We start from the raw sequence: 19636 nt of genomic DNA, 5'->3' as shown, positions 1-19636 counted from the left end.
TTTTAAATATGGTATTTGAAACTCGATATGTGAAATCAAGGAGTAAAATTATGTGTATGTTAGAGTTAAATCTGAAATGTGAGGTTTTGCACGAAGTAGTGTTAAAGTCGTATTATTAGATCTATTTTATAGTATGCGTCAGATTTTTTGTTCGGCGCATAACACTAACATTCTACTGGACGCATTGCATTTATTTTTAATTACATATATCAGATTTTTACGACACACTACAATCTGGACAAATTCACACAATACCCCACACATTGGAAATAATTCCTTCAAATATACATAAAAGTTATATTAATCAACTACAGATATTAAGAGTAAATTTTTATTTTTGCACTCGAGACTACTTTATTAAGAAAACATAAAATATCTCTCTGCGCAGCAAAATTAAGCATTGAGTGGGCTACAAAGGAATACAAATATAATAGTTTTAGAAACACTAAACAAAATATTTTTATTAATTTCAGAGCACTTATTAATTCATTAATCATTAAAAAATATCAAGCGGAATAAATCTTAATGTAAAAAGATTGTTAGCAAAATATTTCTAATAAACCAAAATTTTTTTTACATTTATAATGTACAGAAAGAAAACTTAGTATGATATACAATACACAACAAAAAAATATACAAAAATATGCAAAATGATTTTGTGTGCATATTAAAAATGGACAACTTAATCATTTTAAACTTTTACATCTTTATAATATAGCTAAGGAATGGCCAAACTTGAAAAGACTGTGGTCTATTTGATATTAAAAAAAATGATACCTTCCCAAAAAAAGCACAAATTTTAGAAAAAAAATACAACAGTACCACATACTCATTGGCTGCAAATGTATTTAAATTTAGCAAGGCAAATTTAAATTGTTGCACAAAATTAAATTTTTGGGTATTGTGGCGACCATTCGTTAGGCCAAATGAGAAAAGAACTGCGTTCCAGAAAAAGAGAAAAGTGTGAATTGTCAGTAAAAATTTCGATGCGTCGCCAAATTCTATAAAATTTTGGTTCAGAGAAACCTCTTTCCTTCGCCAGATGGCAAATAGCGGATTCGAGTCACGGCCGAGAAGATCTACTTCGGGGCTTTGCCCTTGGTCGATCGGCTTCCTTGGCAAAAGGATTAAATCTCGTGAATAAATAAATGTTATTTTGCGGAATTTTTAAAGACTGAATTCCATTTCCTTCAACAAAACTCACCAAAAGTTTTTTTTTTTGAAGAACATAATTTTGAATATATTTTTTTATAAATTGCTACTTTCTTATAAAAACAGAAGTACATAATAATCTTTTTTTATATGTTGCTATTTCATTTATAGAAAACGTTGATGTTTAATTGGTCGTGCGGTGAGAATATTTATATAAATTCTAATTTGAAAGTATTCGGCAAATGTTATGGATTGTGTCAATTATCACTGTAAACATTAAAATTTCAATATACATTTCTTACCATATAAGCTGGTTGTTGACATTTACACGGTAGCAGTCTTTACTGATACTAAGCCGTTAATCATTTACAAACTTTTACATATTTTTCGCTTATGAAATTAAAATATTTTACTTAGACGCAACTTGCTTAAACATTTTTGTGAGATCAATATCATTTCTTGGTAAAATTTAGATGCCACTTTTAATTGATTAAATGTGTAGTGAAAGTTAACTCAAAACAGTTGATATCTTGAATTCTAAATACATATTCGAGTGCTGTTCAGACTAATCTGATACATACAGCCTAAAATGTCTTCACGGTCAACCATGCCTGATACAATTCGGGCTATAATTTATTCTTTCAGTATCTTTCCGCACATTGGTCAATATATATTCATGTCACTCTGCATTATTAACAAAAAATAATACCATATTTTGTGAATTTGTTCATTAAACGACGCAAAATTAACAGTCTACCGCAGAAGTCTCCTACATGCCATCCGGTTTTGGAATATTGGTATCGTAAGCTCTGATGACGTCTGTCTGAGTTACAGAGCCGCCTTCTTCTTGAGAAAACGCGAATCCGTCTATATCCATCGAACACAAAAAATATATTAGAACACAAATCGACAATTAATCATCATTAAAATAATAATTAATTTCTAAACAAATAAGAATTAATTACCTTTCACGTTTTAAACTATTGGAAAAAACATACATTTTGCAAATAATTGTGCTTGAAAACTAAGAAAATGTGTACGAAAGTTATCACGCGCACGCTAACTAGTGTATTCACAACACATTAAGCTTCATCATAATATTTGACGATTTGTAAACGTTTGCACAACTAATTTATTAATTTTTTTATTAATTAAACATTCATCAACATTGAAAGAATTACATACCGTACGAACGTTGTCTCATTTTTGGACTATTTTATATATTACAAATTATTTTAAAAATTTAAGTATAATCATCGACTTCAAAGTCAGGTTAAACTGTATAAAAAATCATAAAATAAATTTCGATTCCAAAAATAAAGTTAGCCTTAATATGTACATAAAAAAATAATAGTAAAAAGATGTACTCACGTGACATTTCAACCTCCATATTTACCCTTGTGTTCGATCTTCGACTGAAGACACTTCTGACGTTTTTGAGTAGTCCTGCCCTCTCATTTAACCTGGTGACAACGCCACACGGCGTCATAATACTTAACACAAGCCATTACAGCGTTTATTTATCTCCAATCGGAAATATCTAAATAACTTATCTTAACATGCCATAGAAAAAGCGGCTCATGCTCAGGATGTAAAAACGTGTCGGTTTAAACTCCACACACACAATATAAAGAAGCAGTGAAGTAAGCGATTAACGATAAAACGGTCATCAATACACACATAGAGAAAGAAGAGAAAAAATCCACATTGAGATGTTTCGGATACGTTTTGAGTCATAGATACTTACACCGTGAAAGTTGTCCCAATGCATGCATAGCCCTGCCACCGCGACGAAATAGTTATAAAAACATAGTTCGAATATTACTCAAATCATACAGAGAAATAGGTAAAGTGGAGATGGAAAGCATTGACTACATTCGACGGAAATGGAACGAGAACATTTCTGTGGAATATATCAATTATCCCAAGCTAATAGAACATAGCGTAATTATAGTATTAATTTAATAAAAACTAATCAGTAGTAAGAATATAATATAATTTTATGAAATATAACACAAATCTGATTTATTTAAAAACAAATAACAATTAAATGCTACATTTGAAGAGTTGCTGTTACGTTACAGTACAGAAAGATTGACACTGAATTGTTGCATTACTTCAAGGTGAGCCAGTAGAGACTGAAGAATGTCATAGATGTAAACTATTATAAAATACATAGCAATCCAATAAACAATAATAAATATTTTATAACAATCTATAACACTATTCTTTCCTTATCGCCTCATCTTATATGTTTAAGTGTTTCAATTGACATTTAAATATAAAACAACTGTAACTGTGTTTGTGGTTAAGGTGTGTTTTTGTACAAAATATATATTTTTTTGTTAAAGTGAAACAGTTTTATTCGTGTCTGACAATACAAAATGTATACATTAAATAATATATTACATATAAACTGAAAAAATAACAATAGGATTTATACACTGTTGAAATAATATAACTGATAAAAAAATATATAATAATACCATGGTAAAAAAAAGTTTTTTTTTTATATTATACAATAAATATATACTGTTTGAGATTAATTTCAATAATATATAACATAACACTTGAATGTTAAAAATAAAAATATAACTTTCATATATACAAAGCAAATTAATTAATTTGATCAATGCTCACGTCAAACAGTCAGTGTTCAAAAGTGAAGTAATAGAGATTCGAGTGTATAGTTAGAGTGACTATCCGTAATAATAGAAATATACACATATAACATGATTTTTAAGAAATTCCATTTACATGAAACTTATTTCTTTATTGAAAAAATAAAATTAAAATATATGCATAAAGATACCTGCATTCAAAAGTATAAAACAATCGATGAAAGATAATATTCATAGCGAATTTAATTAATATATATATGTATGTATATATAAAAAAATATCAACATGTTTTCAACTAACAATATTTACAAATATGAGGACAAACACTACTTACAGACAAAAAGAGATTAGGATTTTTGTAAAATAACTATTAATATTACTCTCTTTTTATGTAAAGCCAAAAGTAAATTTGTTGCCATGTATGTATATAATTTTATATATTTAGAAAAAATATATTATAAACCATGTTAATAACCAACTTAGTTCTAGAATGTGCATATAACATATTGATACACACATTAACGCTTTTTTTTTATAAATATACAATCAATTTTAAGCCAAACGTGGTCCCCGTATTGAGAATGTATTAAATAAACCCTTTCCATTCTAATAACTATATTTTTAAACAATCATCGACATATATTAATACTTTAAAGAAATGTAAAAAATATATTTATATTGCTCGTATCATCAATTGATACTTTGCTTTATTAAATATCACAGTCGATTATCAATAATTAAATATATCAAATATTTTTCGTTTAACATTGTTTTATGTTATAAAATTTTAAAGCACAACAAACTTTAACGATAACTTTAAAACTTTAGACCAAAAGTTACAATCGAAGATAACAGGTAAAGTACTAGCTATACTATTTTAAGTACTATTGTCGTTATCTCATTGAATGGAAAATATTTTAATGCTAATTTTGGCACATGATTTCGTTCATAATATTTGTTACTATTATTATTATTATATACAATCGAAATTGAAAAGTAAAATAAGCTATTTGTCATTTAAGCTTTGGAACTTTTAAATTTATCGAACTATCGAACACATATAATCAAAATGGACGGATTTAGAACATTTTGTCTTTCGAGTGCTATCTTACGCCGTCTGTCAATTTGTAAAATAGCACTAGATAGACAATATGATGCAGCTTTGATTTTTTAAATTAACTAATACACATTATTGCTCGTGATATGGAAGACGACTTCGAAACAAAATTAAATGTAATCCAATTTTTAAAAAAGCAAACTAGAATAACGAAATACCCACAGCACAAGGGAAGCTCGTTCGCATTTCGTATTACTTTTAAATCGACGACTATTTCTTTATTGTAAATTGGAACATGTTCAACATTATGCTAATCACTATCGCTATGTGTAAAATAAATTTTGAAACTATGGTTCGGAACCGGAAGCAGTCTCTCTGTGATTTTGTATCGCAGCGTTAGGCCTCACAAACGATATCCGATTCTCGCTCGTCGAGTTTTGGTGAGATGTGTTCGAAGCGGGGGCAACGGAGTTTCTCCTACGCCATCTTAGTCCGATCAGGCTACCGCGTCGCTTCGACGAACTGGGGTACAATCAAATAACAATGCACAAATACTATTTATATTATGTTTCATTTTATGCATCATTATTATGATATATTAAACTTAAAAATCTAGAAAAGCATTTCTTAAAAATATTTACAGACAATAATTATATTCTAGAGAACTTAAATACTCGAGTTCCAGTCTAGAACATGACTCCAGAGCATATTCTAGTACAGAACATATGTAATGTTTTAGCCTAAACCACGATCTATAGTGAACATAGTTTATATTGAATATGTAAGTTCTGATTTGAAACGTGTATTTAATTTGGAATGATTGTTTAGGTTGGTATATACGGTACATTGGTAAAAATCTAATTTCGCTGCATTACATGAAACGATTGAGTAATTTTCTTCAACGGTTATATAATTCGTTTTATACAATTATTTATGATTTAAAATGTACGAAATAAAGAAGTAACACTGACATACTCGCAATAAATATTGTTTTTGCTATAAAATTAAAATTTTTAATATAACGTACGAGAATAAACCATAATGAAATTCACTTTTTATCGTGGTAAAGATGACTACAGTAAACTAACAACGAAGAATTTTGAATAAGACTAAATAAACAATTTAGTAATGAAAAAACACTTTTTGGAAAAACTAGAATTCAACACTAACAAAATGTTTGTATTATTGTCTTAATTTAACAAAGCAATTAACAATTAAAAATACAATTTTTAAAACACGTTCAAAAATTTTTAGTTAAATTTACACTAAAATTTAATTATTACGTTATTAAGTCATAAACATCGGCAGGTCAGATGTTTCTTTTGTCATACTAGCAGATTCAAAACAAGAAGGTCTGAAAGTATTTTTACAATGACAGGATTAGTTGATTGAGAGACCCTTTATTTGCCGTTAAGTGCAACCCAGCTATAATCAAAAGAATTACCCAAAAACAAACTTCCAAAACTTTCTGAAAATGCCTTTGTTATACTGCTTGATACAAACATAAATCTCTAGTTTGAAAACCTACCTGGGGGCGATTCACAAATGCAATGATTACACTCAAACCAGTAATCGGTCACGGTAGCAAAAGTAAGCAAGCCCTAAATCTCTCTCTGGAGGGGCCATTTGTATAAAAGACTCAAAGATAACTATCACCTGTAGACTTACTCCAGATAACACGTCAATACTTCCACTGAGTTCTGCAACTTGACCTCACTAAGTTTCTACAATCTCAAATTCAAGAGGAAGTCGCCCAACTTCATAAAAGCAACTGCTTCTCTCTTCACGTCAAACTCAACTGAACGAATTAAAACTGCTTCGGAGACGATTAGATCGTTTGGATGTAGATACGGAAAGAGGAATAACACCAATATTTAAACTGCACATGAATATTATTCAAATTGTTGCAAAATATATAAAACAAATACTTTGTTTTAAATAAAAAATAAACGACTCTGACACAAAGGTGTAAAATTTTGTAATGATGTTAATTTTACTTCTTTTTCGTACATTTCGACTTACATATATGAAAACAGCATGATAATTGTCAAACATTATTTATATTACCAAAACGAATGAAATTGTTCCTGTTCTGTTAATTTGAGCTATTTGGCTGCATTAATTTTCATTATCAGCACTCAAACACGCCAATATACACAGCTTAAAGCAATAAAGAAAATGATGGTAAATGACTTTCGTTTTTAATTTTTACAAAGGTCTGGTTTGTATGTTATTGTATTTATTTGTAACTAATGTGCCAAATTATAAAGTCACTTCATGTAATGGAGAGAAATTGGCAATACCGCATCTATTAATTGGTGAAAACTTTCAGTCTGATAAATATAATGTAATGTCTATATAATTATTTTACAACAAAATGCTTCCATGAGATTTTTATTCTTATCATATAACATTAATATTACACTATAGTAATGCTTTAAATTTATCACTGTCCGTTCAAGGAAGTGTAGAATTTTGAATGTGAACTATTTTAAAATTTTCAAAAACATTGTTTCAAATAAAAATCTAATCCCTTTTTCTCATATGTTTTTTTTCATAGAAAAAAGAAAACACAAAACATAACAAACTAAACAATATAAAAATATGCTCATTTACATAAAATGCTTGCAGTTGTATATTGGTTTTATTTATAGTTCAATTATCAATAAATAAGCATGCGAAAAAAAACAACAAAAAAAAACATTCATCAAAAATAATATAAAACGAATATTTATATAATAAAAAAACAGATTTGGTGCAACAAAACAACAGTCATTCAATAAAGTCAATCAATACAAACATATTTTATTACAGGCATGCAACTAAAGTTTATATTTAAACGATCATTCAAACTAATATGATATAATAACGAAGAACTCGAAACAGCAAAAAAAATATTTCAACATTAGTTAGAATGATGTTTAGTTATATAAAATATGTCACACACATACATCCATATACACAATTCAACTAATATTTACAAAGTGTATTATTATCTGATTAGAAAATTAATGTGCAAGTATCTATTGTATTATCTTATATATTTAAAAAGAAAACTAGATGTGTAGAAATATTTTTTATTTATAAAAATATATTTGTTGTTGGTTATGTAATTTTTTACCTGATAAATTAAATTAATTAAATATTAAATATATTTTTGCAACATTTCTTGTAAAAATTTACTCAAAATTAACCTTATTATTGTGTGGGTATTATAAAAGTCGTTACTTACGAGTTTGCATTCTGATTACTTAAAACTTCGTCGGTGTCCGCTTCTCTTATTTCGCTTTCACGCACAGCCTCGGTCAACGACTTAAACGCGGTATTACGAATCCTATAGATTAAACAAATATAATTACAGAAATAATCCAAAACTTTCAATCGAAAACATTAATAAAATAATAATGAAAATATCCCAGAAACATTAATTTTATCATAATAATGTGGCAAATTGGACTCTCTTACAAAAAAAATTGAGATTCAATATAGTTTTTCCTTTAATAGACACATAAACTTACACTTTAACAGCCACATCTGGAATTATGATAGCGAGCGGAATGAGAAACAGTCCAAACCAAAACACGGGAGATGAGAACATCATGATTTCCATTCCCCGCATAACAGATCCCAATCCGATTGTAGGCCAAAATTGACTGAAACATACAATATAATTAATATAAAAATACTCATAAAAAACTAAAAAAAAATCTCACCTGTATATTGCCACAAATAAGAACCACATCAACAGGGAACACCATATAGCCACATGTGTTAGCCACGTCCATGAATTAGTCACTAGACCAGCTTTAAAACAAACTGTCATGATCACATACTGAAAAATATTTAATCACATTAGGTGACATCTTATATATAGATTTGATTGTGTATATATTACAGTAGATGTTTTTTTTTTGATAGTGAAAATATATTTCACTAACTATTTTGTCTGCTTTTTGATATTACACTATGTTTTAAAAATATGATAGCTATCCTTACCGATATTACTATGGACTGATCAAAGTATTTTCAAACCGAATTTTGGTCAATAGGAGAGCGCAAAAACAATTATCACTTTTCAGAAGACAAAAATTCACGTCAAAAGCAATAAAATCGTGTCGGCATTGTCGCAGTGGGAACGCTCGGTAACAAGCGTTCCCACTGCGACGGAACGATTTTATTGCTTTTGACGTGAATTTTTGACTTCTGAGGAGGGATAATTGTTTTTTGCACTCTCCTATTGGTCAAAATTTGGTTGAGATGTGCTTAATTCGATTTTGACTCGAGATATTGTTATAAAAAATCTTAATATAAATGCTTGATTATCTAGCGTTTTCACCGCGATGGTACGATTTTATTGCTTGACCTGGACTGGAATTCACTATATGGCAACACTCAGCACCAAAGAAAACGCGACTAATTATTAGGTAAATATTATGAGTAAATATTTTTAATAATTTTTAATGCCTAAAATATTTCAGATAAAATATGATTTCAGAAAATATATTGCAACGGTGGCTAATTTTTATATTTATTTGTAGCTTAGAATGGGTTAACTTATTATTATTTATTCAAGAAACTATGTTCCGATGATAAAAAATTCATAAAATGCCATTTTAGTCATTAGGCCTGGAATCATTGTTTTCCCAGGCCCAGGTTCGCTCTCGGCGGCCCTGATTACACGAACGTTAGGTACATTTTGGCTTTAGCAAGTGATCGATCGCCTTACTGTCGTTGAAACTCAATTTGACAATTGCCAAACGTCCATTTGCTGTTCAAACATTTTGGCCTTAACAGGTGGTATGTTACCCTACAACTATTTTTTGAAACGAAATTCATCAGCAGTGGTAGTCTGTAGTCAGTTTTATAATTTTCATTTTAGAGTCCTTGTCCATGTATTAATTTGGAAAAATAGAAAACCCTTTTTATCAAAAATAAACACCATTCGACTTTTTAAAAAAAATCATGCAAATGGACGTTTCACGGAAGTTTAGAGCAGCATTGAATTTCACTATCGCCTATCAGTTAAATTACATTTTCTTTAGTAGAAATATATATCTACCAGTGGAAATGTATTCTAATATAATTTCACTGAAATGCCATATCTACATTCACTGTGATATACATATTATACTTACAGTATAAACGAAATTTCCTAAGACCAAATATCCTCCATCTCTCCCGTTCATCCAAACAATGTCGTGTTGAGCCGAATACATCGGCAGCCAGAAAAGAAACACCGAGTGTATCAAAGCATTGAACATCCATATCCAAAACACTCTGACGTTAAATAGTGTCCCACGTTGTGATGAAGTATAAAGACTAGGATGCTAATCGTAATTATTGAACTATTAGTACAACTTCTTAAAACATACTGTAAATAAATAAATTGAGATGCAAACCTTTAGCATGGTTTCGGCCGAGCACACTTTATCAAATATACCGATTGCAAACGGAGGCATAGCTGTGAATGCAACGTTATATAAACCTATTGTCCATCTCTCGAATAAAATTTGACCAGACCTAAGGACATACGTTAACATATATAGTATAATATATTGTACATAAATTAATTCAGAACTATATAACTGACCATCCAGAATATATTGCGAACCAAAGCTCTATAACATAGAGGCAAATATTTTTATAAAAACTATATAATATCAGTTTACACATTCTACTGTAATTCCATGCTCCATGAACTAATAATAATCGTTGAAGAAATCGGAACTGAAAATTGATACATAATTTAATAATATACTTTATGGATTATATATTTTGATAATTATCAATACCTGCGCTATGCTGTAATCTGAAGCACATACAGCTTGTAGACCTTCAACGCCAGAAATTCCTACACCGACGGATGCTCTTTGTATCATAGCAACATCATTGGCACCGTCACCGATAGCCAATGATACAGATTTTGTATGATGTGACACTAGCTCAACAACCTATTTAAAAAATAGAAATTAAAAACCATAATTGATACGAACCCTGGTCTTCTCGGGTGTTAGTCACCGACTTGAAATGTAAACTGAATAACAAAATGAAAAATATAGAACACAAACCTCAGCTTTCTGTATGGGCGAAACTCGACAGCAAATCGCCACTTTACATGAAATGCAGAGATCTAAAAAATCTGTCCTCAAATCGCAACTCGTCGCGTACTTCAAAGTTTTGCCATCGATAATCAACGCTATGTTATTTGTCTTTTTCAAATCTGGACCTAAGTCTGAATTATGTCGCAGAACGGTTTCTCTCGTGCTCTGCATTAAAAGATAATTTACCACTTAGATAACAATTAAAATTAATACTGCTAAAATAAGTATTATATTTACATCTAAGCTCTCTTCGTTCAATATTATTAGTTGCATCGACTGATCTATGAGCTTAGCCGAGTATCCAATATTAATAGCAGTCTCTTGTTTATCACCAGTTAAAATCCAGATGTGAATATCGGCCATTATAAGAGAAGCGATGGTTTCGGGCACACCTTCCTATAAATATATTTATAAATATGTATTAAATAAATTAATATATTATATTAACCACAGTTTACCTGCAATTTATCTTCTATAGCAGTGGCTCCTAATAATCTTAAATTATTTTCGATTAGTTTAGCTGCCTCTTCGATTTTTTGCTCGCGGTAATTCATGGACGTTCTTGCTTTATGATAAGTGTGCTTCCATTCCTATGATTGCCGATAATAGTTATAATCATGGACGGTAAATAATAGTTGATGGTATGACTTACTTCATAGAACTGTAGAGGTACATCAGCGACGGCACAACACAATGTGCGGAGTCCTTCTGTTGCGAAGTCTTCGAGGTGTCTAAGGGTAAGTTCACTATATTTTTGACCCTGAGTGCTTAATCTTTCATAAATCACAGTATCGGCGCCTTTACAAAACAGCTTTATTTCACCTATAAAAAAATATTTTTGTTTCGTTATTTTTGGCCGAACATTTTGTATTCATTTTTTTCCAGCAGCTTCCCTCTAGTCGTAATCTATATACTGATATATTTTCTATTATAAAAAAGGTATTTAAGAAATTTCTTTTTAACTTTTCAAGTTTAATAAATGTTTATTGTAAAAAAAATAATTGTGTGATTTTTATTAGCGTTGTATGTTTTAATTTTAATTAATTAATTTATTTTTAATTAGTTATTTTTTTAATATACATAATGGGGAATAGTTTACATATTTAGTTTTAAAAATATCAGCATTTCCATAAAATGATGATTGTGTTATTTACAGATTTAATCTAAAATAAATAATACATACCTGTTGGAGTTCTCACAATCACCGACATTCTTTTCCGAGTCGACGTAAATTCCAAAACGTTCAATATCTCATAAGTTTCTTTAACTCCCATCGCAGTAATTTCGACAAAGTTCGGCGTTCTTGTGTCAAATACAAAGCCAAACTTAGCAGCACCATAAACCAGCGCTCTCTCATCTAAAATATATATATATTCATCAATAATAAAAATAATAAAAAAAAACACCAGCAAAAATTATAGTTCAGTGATTCTTACCGGGAGAAGCAGCATGATAATTTATCTCGCCATTTTCATTCTTTTCTGGTATTACAGTATGACACACAGCCAATAAAACCATAAATTCTCTTATCACGCATGCTGTTGGGTGTTTCTGTTTTAAGTTCTGAGCGAGCTGGCTGTGTTCTATGAATTCTGGACTTGCCGGCGGACTATACAAAATTTCAGCGATGGAGCATCTTTTAAACTCCATCACATTCCTAGTTAGAGTCCCCGTTTTATCGCTGAATATATACTTCACCATGCCGAGTTCTTCGTTCAGATTAGAAGTCCTGGCCGCGGCTGGCGTATCCGTTTCGGCGTAATACATCTCGTTATCCATCGAGATGAATATAGCCTGTTTTAAAGAGTACAATAATAGTGCAGTACTGATACATATATAATATATATACATAAATAAAATTGTTTACTCACTTGCATAAATCTGACAATTTCCGCCGTAACTTGCAGAGATATCGGTATAAGATTGTTGTACAAAATTATAAAAGTTAACAAGTTGAATCCAAAGTTTTTATTTACTGTAACTGAAATGTATACAATAGTTTTGTGTCATATATTTGCTCGAAAATTAAGTATACAGTATCAAAATAACTTACTATTTAATCCGATATACCAGTCTGTATCCATTCTATTATTGGTCCATATTTCATTAAGAATTGCACTCAAGAAGCATAAAACGATAAGTATTACAAATAGCAAGAGAATTTGAGTGTTTGTTAATTTATCTACTGTCGACCGCTTCAGAGGTGCTTTTGTGGCGTTCCTCATCAGTTTTGAATCGTGACCGGTGTAAATAACTAGGCCAAAGATCCAGGACGTATTTCTTAATATAGATCCTCGTAACAGCATTTGATCAGGACCAAGAGAAAGAGTCCTAAAATAGTTTTTAAATTAATTTGTAATTTTTACTTTGAAGCTCGTAAAGATTAAGAAGTATACTTTTTATTAGTTTCTTTTATATTGCCGGTGAACTCGTATAAATGCCTGTTAGGCTGTTCACACTCAACGGTCGCAATGAATCTTGAAAGCTCTCCAGTCTCTAGCAGTCTCGCCGTTTCTGGAAGCGCTTGTCTTATCTTCAAGTTGGTTTCTCCGTCCAAATTAGCAGTCTCAATAAATGATATTGCTTGTGGTTCACTGCAATACGACAAACAATCAACAAGTCTGCCATTTCTTACATACTTATCCAATATTGTGATTACCTTGATGATACTAATACCAAGTCGGCAGGAAAAAAATGATCTTTCTGTACTTTACAAATATCTCCCACTTGAATCTTTTGCCATTGAATGAACTGCCACTGTCCATCTCGTAGGACTTCAATCGTCCTATGATTGATTTCATCGTCCGCTCTATGTCTTTTCTAAAAAAAAATGTTCACTTACAAACATTTACTAAAAATATGGCTACAATTTGTATACCTCAGTTGCTCTTTAATTTAAACACTAGCAATCTTTTATAGACGTTGCTCAGGATTAATATTTAATGCAAATACATAGACTTTTCAGAAAGAGTACACAAATACTTTTCTTTTAATAAAATAAAATTTGTTTGAATTACGGTGTATCTATACAGTAATAATGTATACAAAATTCAGTGAGTTAGAGGGGAGTGTCACTACATATTCCTCATGGTCCTACAGTACAACTGAGAAAAATTTGAAATTGATTTATAACAAATGAAGTGGCTAAGAATAAATTGAATGGTCCTTAAGAGTCCCTTTGAAAATTTTTATTAAAATAATATAATTAAGGGTGCAATTTCAGAAAGGTCAGAATAGCGTAGTCCATAAGGCCTAAACTAGTAACTCAGAGGCTGTGGGTCTGGGTCCGAATATTTATTTAAAAAAATACTCTAATATTAAACACTGACCTGATAGCACAGATTTTCAGTCATCTGGTTAAAACTCACATGTTTCATTATATCTGATAGACTTACTCGGTCGTAACGCATCGGGCGTAGGTTACAACGAAAGATTAAAAAAAAATTCAAATGAAAACCTTTAAAGGAGGTATAAATTCAAATCACGATTCTATTGTAATGTAAAAAGGCAGCAGTATTACATATACATAGTTTAAAGAATAGTTGACAGATTGCAGTACGAATCAACATGAAGATACAGTAGTAGCTTAAAATAGCCGCAGTACTTACAACATGCCCGAAATGGAACAGCTTTTTTAATAGTAAAGGTGTACAACCCAATGGGATTTATTGACTTGATGCGCGATCACTCTAGCAAATGTAACAGTGGACAAAATTGCATGACTTTGGAGATGAATGATTGTTTAAGATATTCTGCAGTTTCACAAACTATCACACCAGCTGATTTCGGAATTGAAAGGACATATAAATGTCAGGCACTTTTACAGTACTTCGAAGCAGAAGAAACCAGCTGGAAACCATGAGAGCGAACCAAGAATGTATTTTTTAGGACGAGTGAGGGATAATTTTTAGCAAAATTTTAATAGAACACGTGTTTAGTTGAAAGGTCTTTAAATTTAAGTGGATTGAAAGTTTTATCTTATGTCGAAATAAAGGTTTAATATCAACAGACACTCAAATATTACAGCAATGACAGTATTTGTTGTTCAGGCTGTAATATCTTTAACCAAATGCAATAAATAGTTCTACAATTCACACATAGTCAAAAAGTTGTAAAAAAACACCATTTGTTTACATCTGGAAAAAAAAAATTGGGAACTTCAAGTCGGGTGATGTAAATGTGACATTAATCCTGATCTTTTTTTATATAGTAAATATGTATTATCTAACAGGTATAAAAAAATATAAGAGATATTCACAATTGTTTTTATAGTTTTAATTTTAATGTGATATTTACCCAATCCTCGAGAAACTCTTTAATTGCGCTGACCGCTAATATAAACACTAAAGGTGTAAGCGTCGTCCACCGTCCCGTCGGTGACACATCAGGAATTTGTTGGAGCAGAGCAATCAAAAGGAAGAAGCAGTTCGAGTAACGCCTGAACTGCTCGAATAGGAAACACGGTACGAAGCTAAGCGCGCTGAAATAAGCAATAATTATATTGTATTAATAACAAATATACTATATAATAAACCACAATTATTAAACTCACGTATATTTGGCTGTAGTTATATGATTATTGCAAAACTTGGTGGTTTGGGGTCCGTTGACGAATATAATACGGTGCTCGTTGAATCCAGCCCCATCAGTGACAACGGAAGTAGTTGCGTCGTCATCGTCTGTAATATAAAACGAACGATATGTTATATGCAAAAAGATACTCAAACTTCGCAATAAAAAAATGTCACCCATGTTGTGGGAAATGATCAACAAGAATGTAATGCACAAACTACATGTTAACGATTTGGTATATACTATAATCTATAGATAACTAGATGGCTAGATTAGATAAGTTTATGAAGGTATTGTAAAAATATAAAATAACTAATTGGTTTAAGGCATGACGTATTGTGGTTTTAGTATTGTAATCTAATGTACAAATTAAAAGTAATTACATTTATATGGCTCAATGGCAATTGAATACCTATGTAAATAACAAACATGTTATTGAAACTAATAATACTAAATTGATAAAAAAAATATCTTTACAATTTCAAGGAGTCATGGATTGTTAATATTTTATCTGCTTCCACAAATAGAAACAATTTCCATAAGGTGATGGTATCTTGACTGTCAAAGTGACATTTATTTATAAATTCTCTCCATCTGCAAATCAAAATTAAGATTCTTATAAAGTAAAATGAATTTATTGACCCGTCACAACAATAATCAAATAACAAAAAACAGTAACAGTGATATTAGTAACGCGAGTATTGAATGCTGGTGATTAAATTTGAGTATAATGCGTCTGGAACTTATCGCATGACTTGAATGACGAGCTCATCAAGCATAAAGAATAAAATTCTTTTTTTGAAAACTGGAGACCTTATCAACCATTTGTCTGTTATCTCAATATTTAAGATCGATGCTGTTTTCTTCAACACTGGATATTTTACTGAAACGATTTTAAGCTAGTAATTTTTATAACCGTCGAACATCACGAATAACTGTACAGTGGAGAAAGCTGCATTAATATTGGTTCAGCACATCTCGTATTTTGAGGTGAAAGACAGATTTTTTATCTTGATCTTGAATGCTTGAATGTATGAATCTTTTAAAAATTATATATAATTTGAAGTATCGCCTCTATGCGATTTTAACATTTTTTTTCTAAAATTAAAATAGTAATTTTAATTTTAGAAAATGCGACGTAGAGCACTGTCAGCTCAATAAGTAATAAGGGATATTTGTGATAATTTTTACTTTTTATAAGCTATTTACATTTTTTGCATATATTTATATTTATATACATAAAAAAATTTCACCAATGTCATGCGAGTTTACCGTTTTAGAAACTTGGTCATCTTACTAAAATATGTATTTTTATACATGGCTACAAATAGACAGTAGTATTGACTGTCGCCTTACTGAGCTAACTTTATATGACTTATATGACATATTTATTTTAATCGCCGTTTAACATATTTAAAAATATTTTTTACAAATATGCAAATGGTAAAAGTTTATGTATGCTCCTTTCCATGCAATGGTAATGCCATAGATAAAATGCAAGCCAAGTTCTTTTTAGCAATTTTCGTTTTTAAAGACATTGTAATGGGCACGGTTATATTTCCGAGTTGCATCTCAGAAAATCTTTAAATGAAAGTTGTTTTCGAATACTTTCAATTCTTGTACGTACATTATACAGGCCGATGGCACAGCATGTGTGCCATGTTTTCGCCAACAGTTATTGTCTGGTGACACAACCCATTCATAATTTATTTTTTTATGTAACCATGCAGCATATATAGGGTTAAAAACAGGAGTGACGTAGTACGTGAGGATTCTCTGTTCGATTTAATAACAAAGCTGCATGGTTACATCCAGTGGTTTAAGTAAATAAAAAACATGTGCACCGATTCCCATACTTTATTTTTAGTCTCTTGAGGGAAAAATCGACATTCGATACTACCGGTATTACACAATAAAAATCGGTAATACTGGGAAAAATCTATTTGTTCTTTCAAATCCGTACATTTTATTTGTTAAAATCGATATGTATTGCTTGAAAGCAGAAGCGGGGAATAAATGACGCTTATTGTAGGGGATTAAGCCGAGTAGCGTTATCGATGTTGGATATCAAAGTAGAATAATATTATGTAGTGTTTACCCATTTTTGAATAATATTATGTAGTATTTACTCATCTGGTATAAAAACTTAGAAGCGGTCGATGAAAGATGATATTTTCCTAGACTTATTATTCTAGTAGAAGAAAGATTTTCTGCCCATATTTTTAAAAATGTAATGAATAATTACATTACATTGTCAAAATTATTGATTTTTATTTATACTTGTTGATAACACAATATAGGGTCAGCGTAAAAAGTAGTTTTTAAATTACATGAATGTAAGGAAGATTGTTTAAACGCTTCTTATTGTTTGAAATGCGAAATGTTCATAAATAGTGAAACTAACAATCCGTAAGTGTAACATATTGTTTCACAATGGTAGTTTGCAGTAATTATAATAGTCGCAACTCATTTTTAAAAGTATTCTATAAACCTGGTTTATTCAACAAAACACAGCTGTTTTAGATGTTTCGCTAGTAACATTGTAATATGGAATTAACAATGAGTGAAGCATTAATCTCTCAGGTCAATTACCATCACATTGAATGACTGTTATTGAATCATTGCTGAGGCAAAATGAATTAGAAGCTGAAGAGTCACTCGAAGCGAAAATGTAAATAGCAATTTATAAATGAACACATTCTTGTCGTTTAATGTGCCAGAAAATATTATTGTTACCATGCCTTCACAATCAGCCGCGTTTCATTGCACATTTTGATAGATTTTCTAAGAAATTTACTTACCCAAGATAACTTTTCTGCCATAATTACATATTATTTAAGATTAATTGGCACTTGTACAAACCAATCCATGAAATTTTCATCGGTTACAATTTTAGATTTTCATGATAAATATACGAAAATACCTTTTTGACAAGAAGTTTCGAATTGAACAATTATTAACTAATAATATTTCAATTTAAAATTATGTTTCTATGTATGTGTGTAATTTATATCGATGTATATGAGTATGTATGTTTGCATGTTCATTTTAAGATTTAGTTTTGAATTTTTGTAATATTTTTTATATTTTATTTTGAATGTTATGTGTATGTATAAGAAAATGAATAGTTTTTATGATTCCTTTTTCATGTATGTATGTGTTTCAATTTTGTAGAATAAATGTTTTAAATTTATAATCAAAGTATTTTGTTTTTTTAATAAAATAACTAATATATATATCTACTGGTGAAAATATATTTGGTCCTCACTAGTGAAAATATAACTTTACATAGAAAAACAAACATTTATACATCGCATATAAAATGTTTGTATTTTTAAATAAAAATGATAAGAATGTAAATGTATTATAATGTATAGAAAAGTTTAAATCACATATTTTTAATAACACCTGCCAGATAAATTATATCTTTACCGGTAAAAATATATATCTACTGGTAAAAATGTATTCTGATATGATTTCAATGAAATGACATTTTTTTTAAAAAAAAAGTTTTTTTTTAAGATTTTCTTTGAGGAATAAGCCGAGAATTTCTGGTTTAGAATCGGGGACGTTATTTCAGATTTTTTTAATATTTCGATATCATTAAGATTCATAATATTTTATTAAATGACATGCAGTTTTCAGAACAAATTCAAGGGGGGGGGGGGCAAATTGCTCACCTGCCACCCTACCCTAAAAGTATTCAGTGCTGATGTTGACTCCCCTCATTGCCTACATATTTGTAATCCGGTGACACATTTTTTGCATCCTGCTACACACATTTTTTGCACTGTAACATGCTAAATTGTCATCTATTATCAATAAATTCCAGATAGTTAACCATTGGAGCTTGTAAAAACCTCTTTATTATTTAAATTGACTGTCCTAACTAAACGGAACGGTGTCCCAGATAACTGAAGTAAATTACTATTGGTTTCTGTTCCTTGGGATTTGGCCCAAATAACCGTCCGTCCAGATAAACCAGTGGTCCAATTAAGCGGAATCGACTGTATAAGGAAGCATAAAGCCTTAATTTTATATGTTCATACATAAATAGATAGTTTTAATTTGGTGTCAACATGTTCGTGAGATATCAGTCTTTAAAATATATATTTTTTTGTTATTCTGTACAT

At 30.1% G+C, this 19636-nt stretch overlaps 1 protein-coding gene across 7 annotated transcripts in view; it reads right to left on the bottom strand.

The window, feature by feature from the left end:
• Positions 1–891: 891 nt before the first annotated feature.
• ATP8A (ATPase phospholipid transporting 8A1) overlaps positions 892–19636 on the bottom strand; it is an 86972-nt gene continuing 68227 nt past the window's right edge. For 4 of the 7 annotated variants that reach the window (XM_088192701.1, XM_088192703.1, XM_088192702.1 and 1 more), the window contains 21 exons: positions 15484–15610; positions 15228–15411; positions 13591–13751; positions 13328–13525; positions 12985–13262; positions 12803–12912; positions 12368–12725; positions 12115–12288; positions 11584–11753; positions 11390–11521; positions 11169–11327; positions 10899–11096; positions 10623–10781; positions 10421–10557; positions 10230–10350; positions 9966–10157; positions 8544–8662; positions 8349–8483; positions 8063–8164; positions 2524–2615; positions 892–2019 (listed from right to left, as the gene is read on the bottom strand). In XM_088192701.1, the coding sequence (XP_088048827.1) occupies positions 1922–2019; positions 2524–2615; positions 8063–8164; positions 8349–8483; positions 8544–8662; positions 9966–10157; positions 10230–10350; positions 10421–10557; positions 10623–10781; positions 10899–11096; positions 11169–11327; positions 11390–11521; positions 11584–11753; positions 12115–12288; positions 12368–12725; positions 12803–12912; positions 12985–13262; positions 13328–13525; positions 13591–13751; positions 15228–15411; positions 15484–15610 (3404 nt within the window). In that variant the 3' untranslated portion in view covers positions 892–1921. Of the gene's footprint in view, positions 2020–2523; positions 2616–3489; positions 5353–8062; positions 8165–8348; positions 8484–8543; positions 8663–9965; positions 10158–10229; positions 10351–10420; positions 10558–10622; positions 10782–10898; positions 11097–11168; positions 11328–11389; positions 11522–11583; positions 11754–12114; positions 12289–12367; positions 12726–12802; positions 12913–12984; positions 13263–13327; positions 13526–13590; positions 13752–15227; positions 15412–15483; positions 15611–15980; positions 16098–19636 lie in introns of those variants that run through there. The other 3 variants (XM_088192704.1, XM_088192700.1, XM_088192705.1) reach the window with 2 other exon arrangements.

This window comes from Plectrocnemia conspersa, unplaced genomic scaffold (assembly GCF_051122295.1).
Source record: "Plectrocnemia conspersa isolate PC_06_02 unplaced genomic scaffold, ASM5112229v1 ptg000009l, whole genome shotgun sequence".
Lineage (NCBI taxonomy): Eukaryota > Metazoa > Arthropoda > Insecta > Trichoptera > Polycentropodidae > Plectrocnemia > Plectrocnemia conspersa.
The sequence above is the reverse complement of the archived record's forward strand: the minus strand, read 5'-3'. Positions and strand labels throughout refer to the sequence as shown.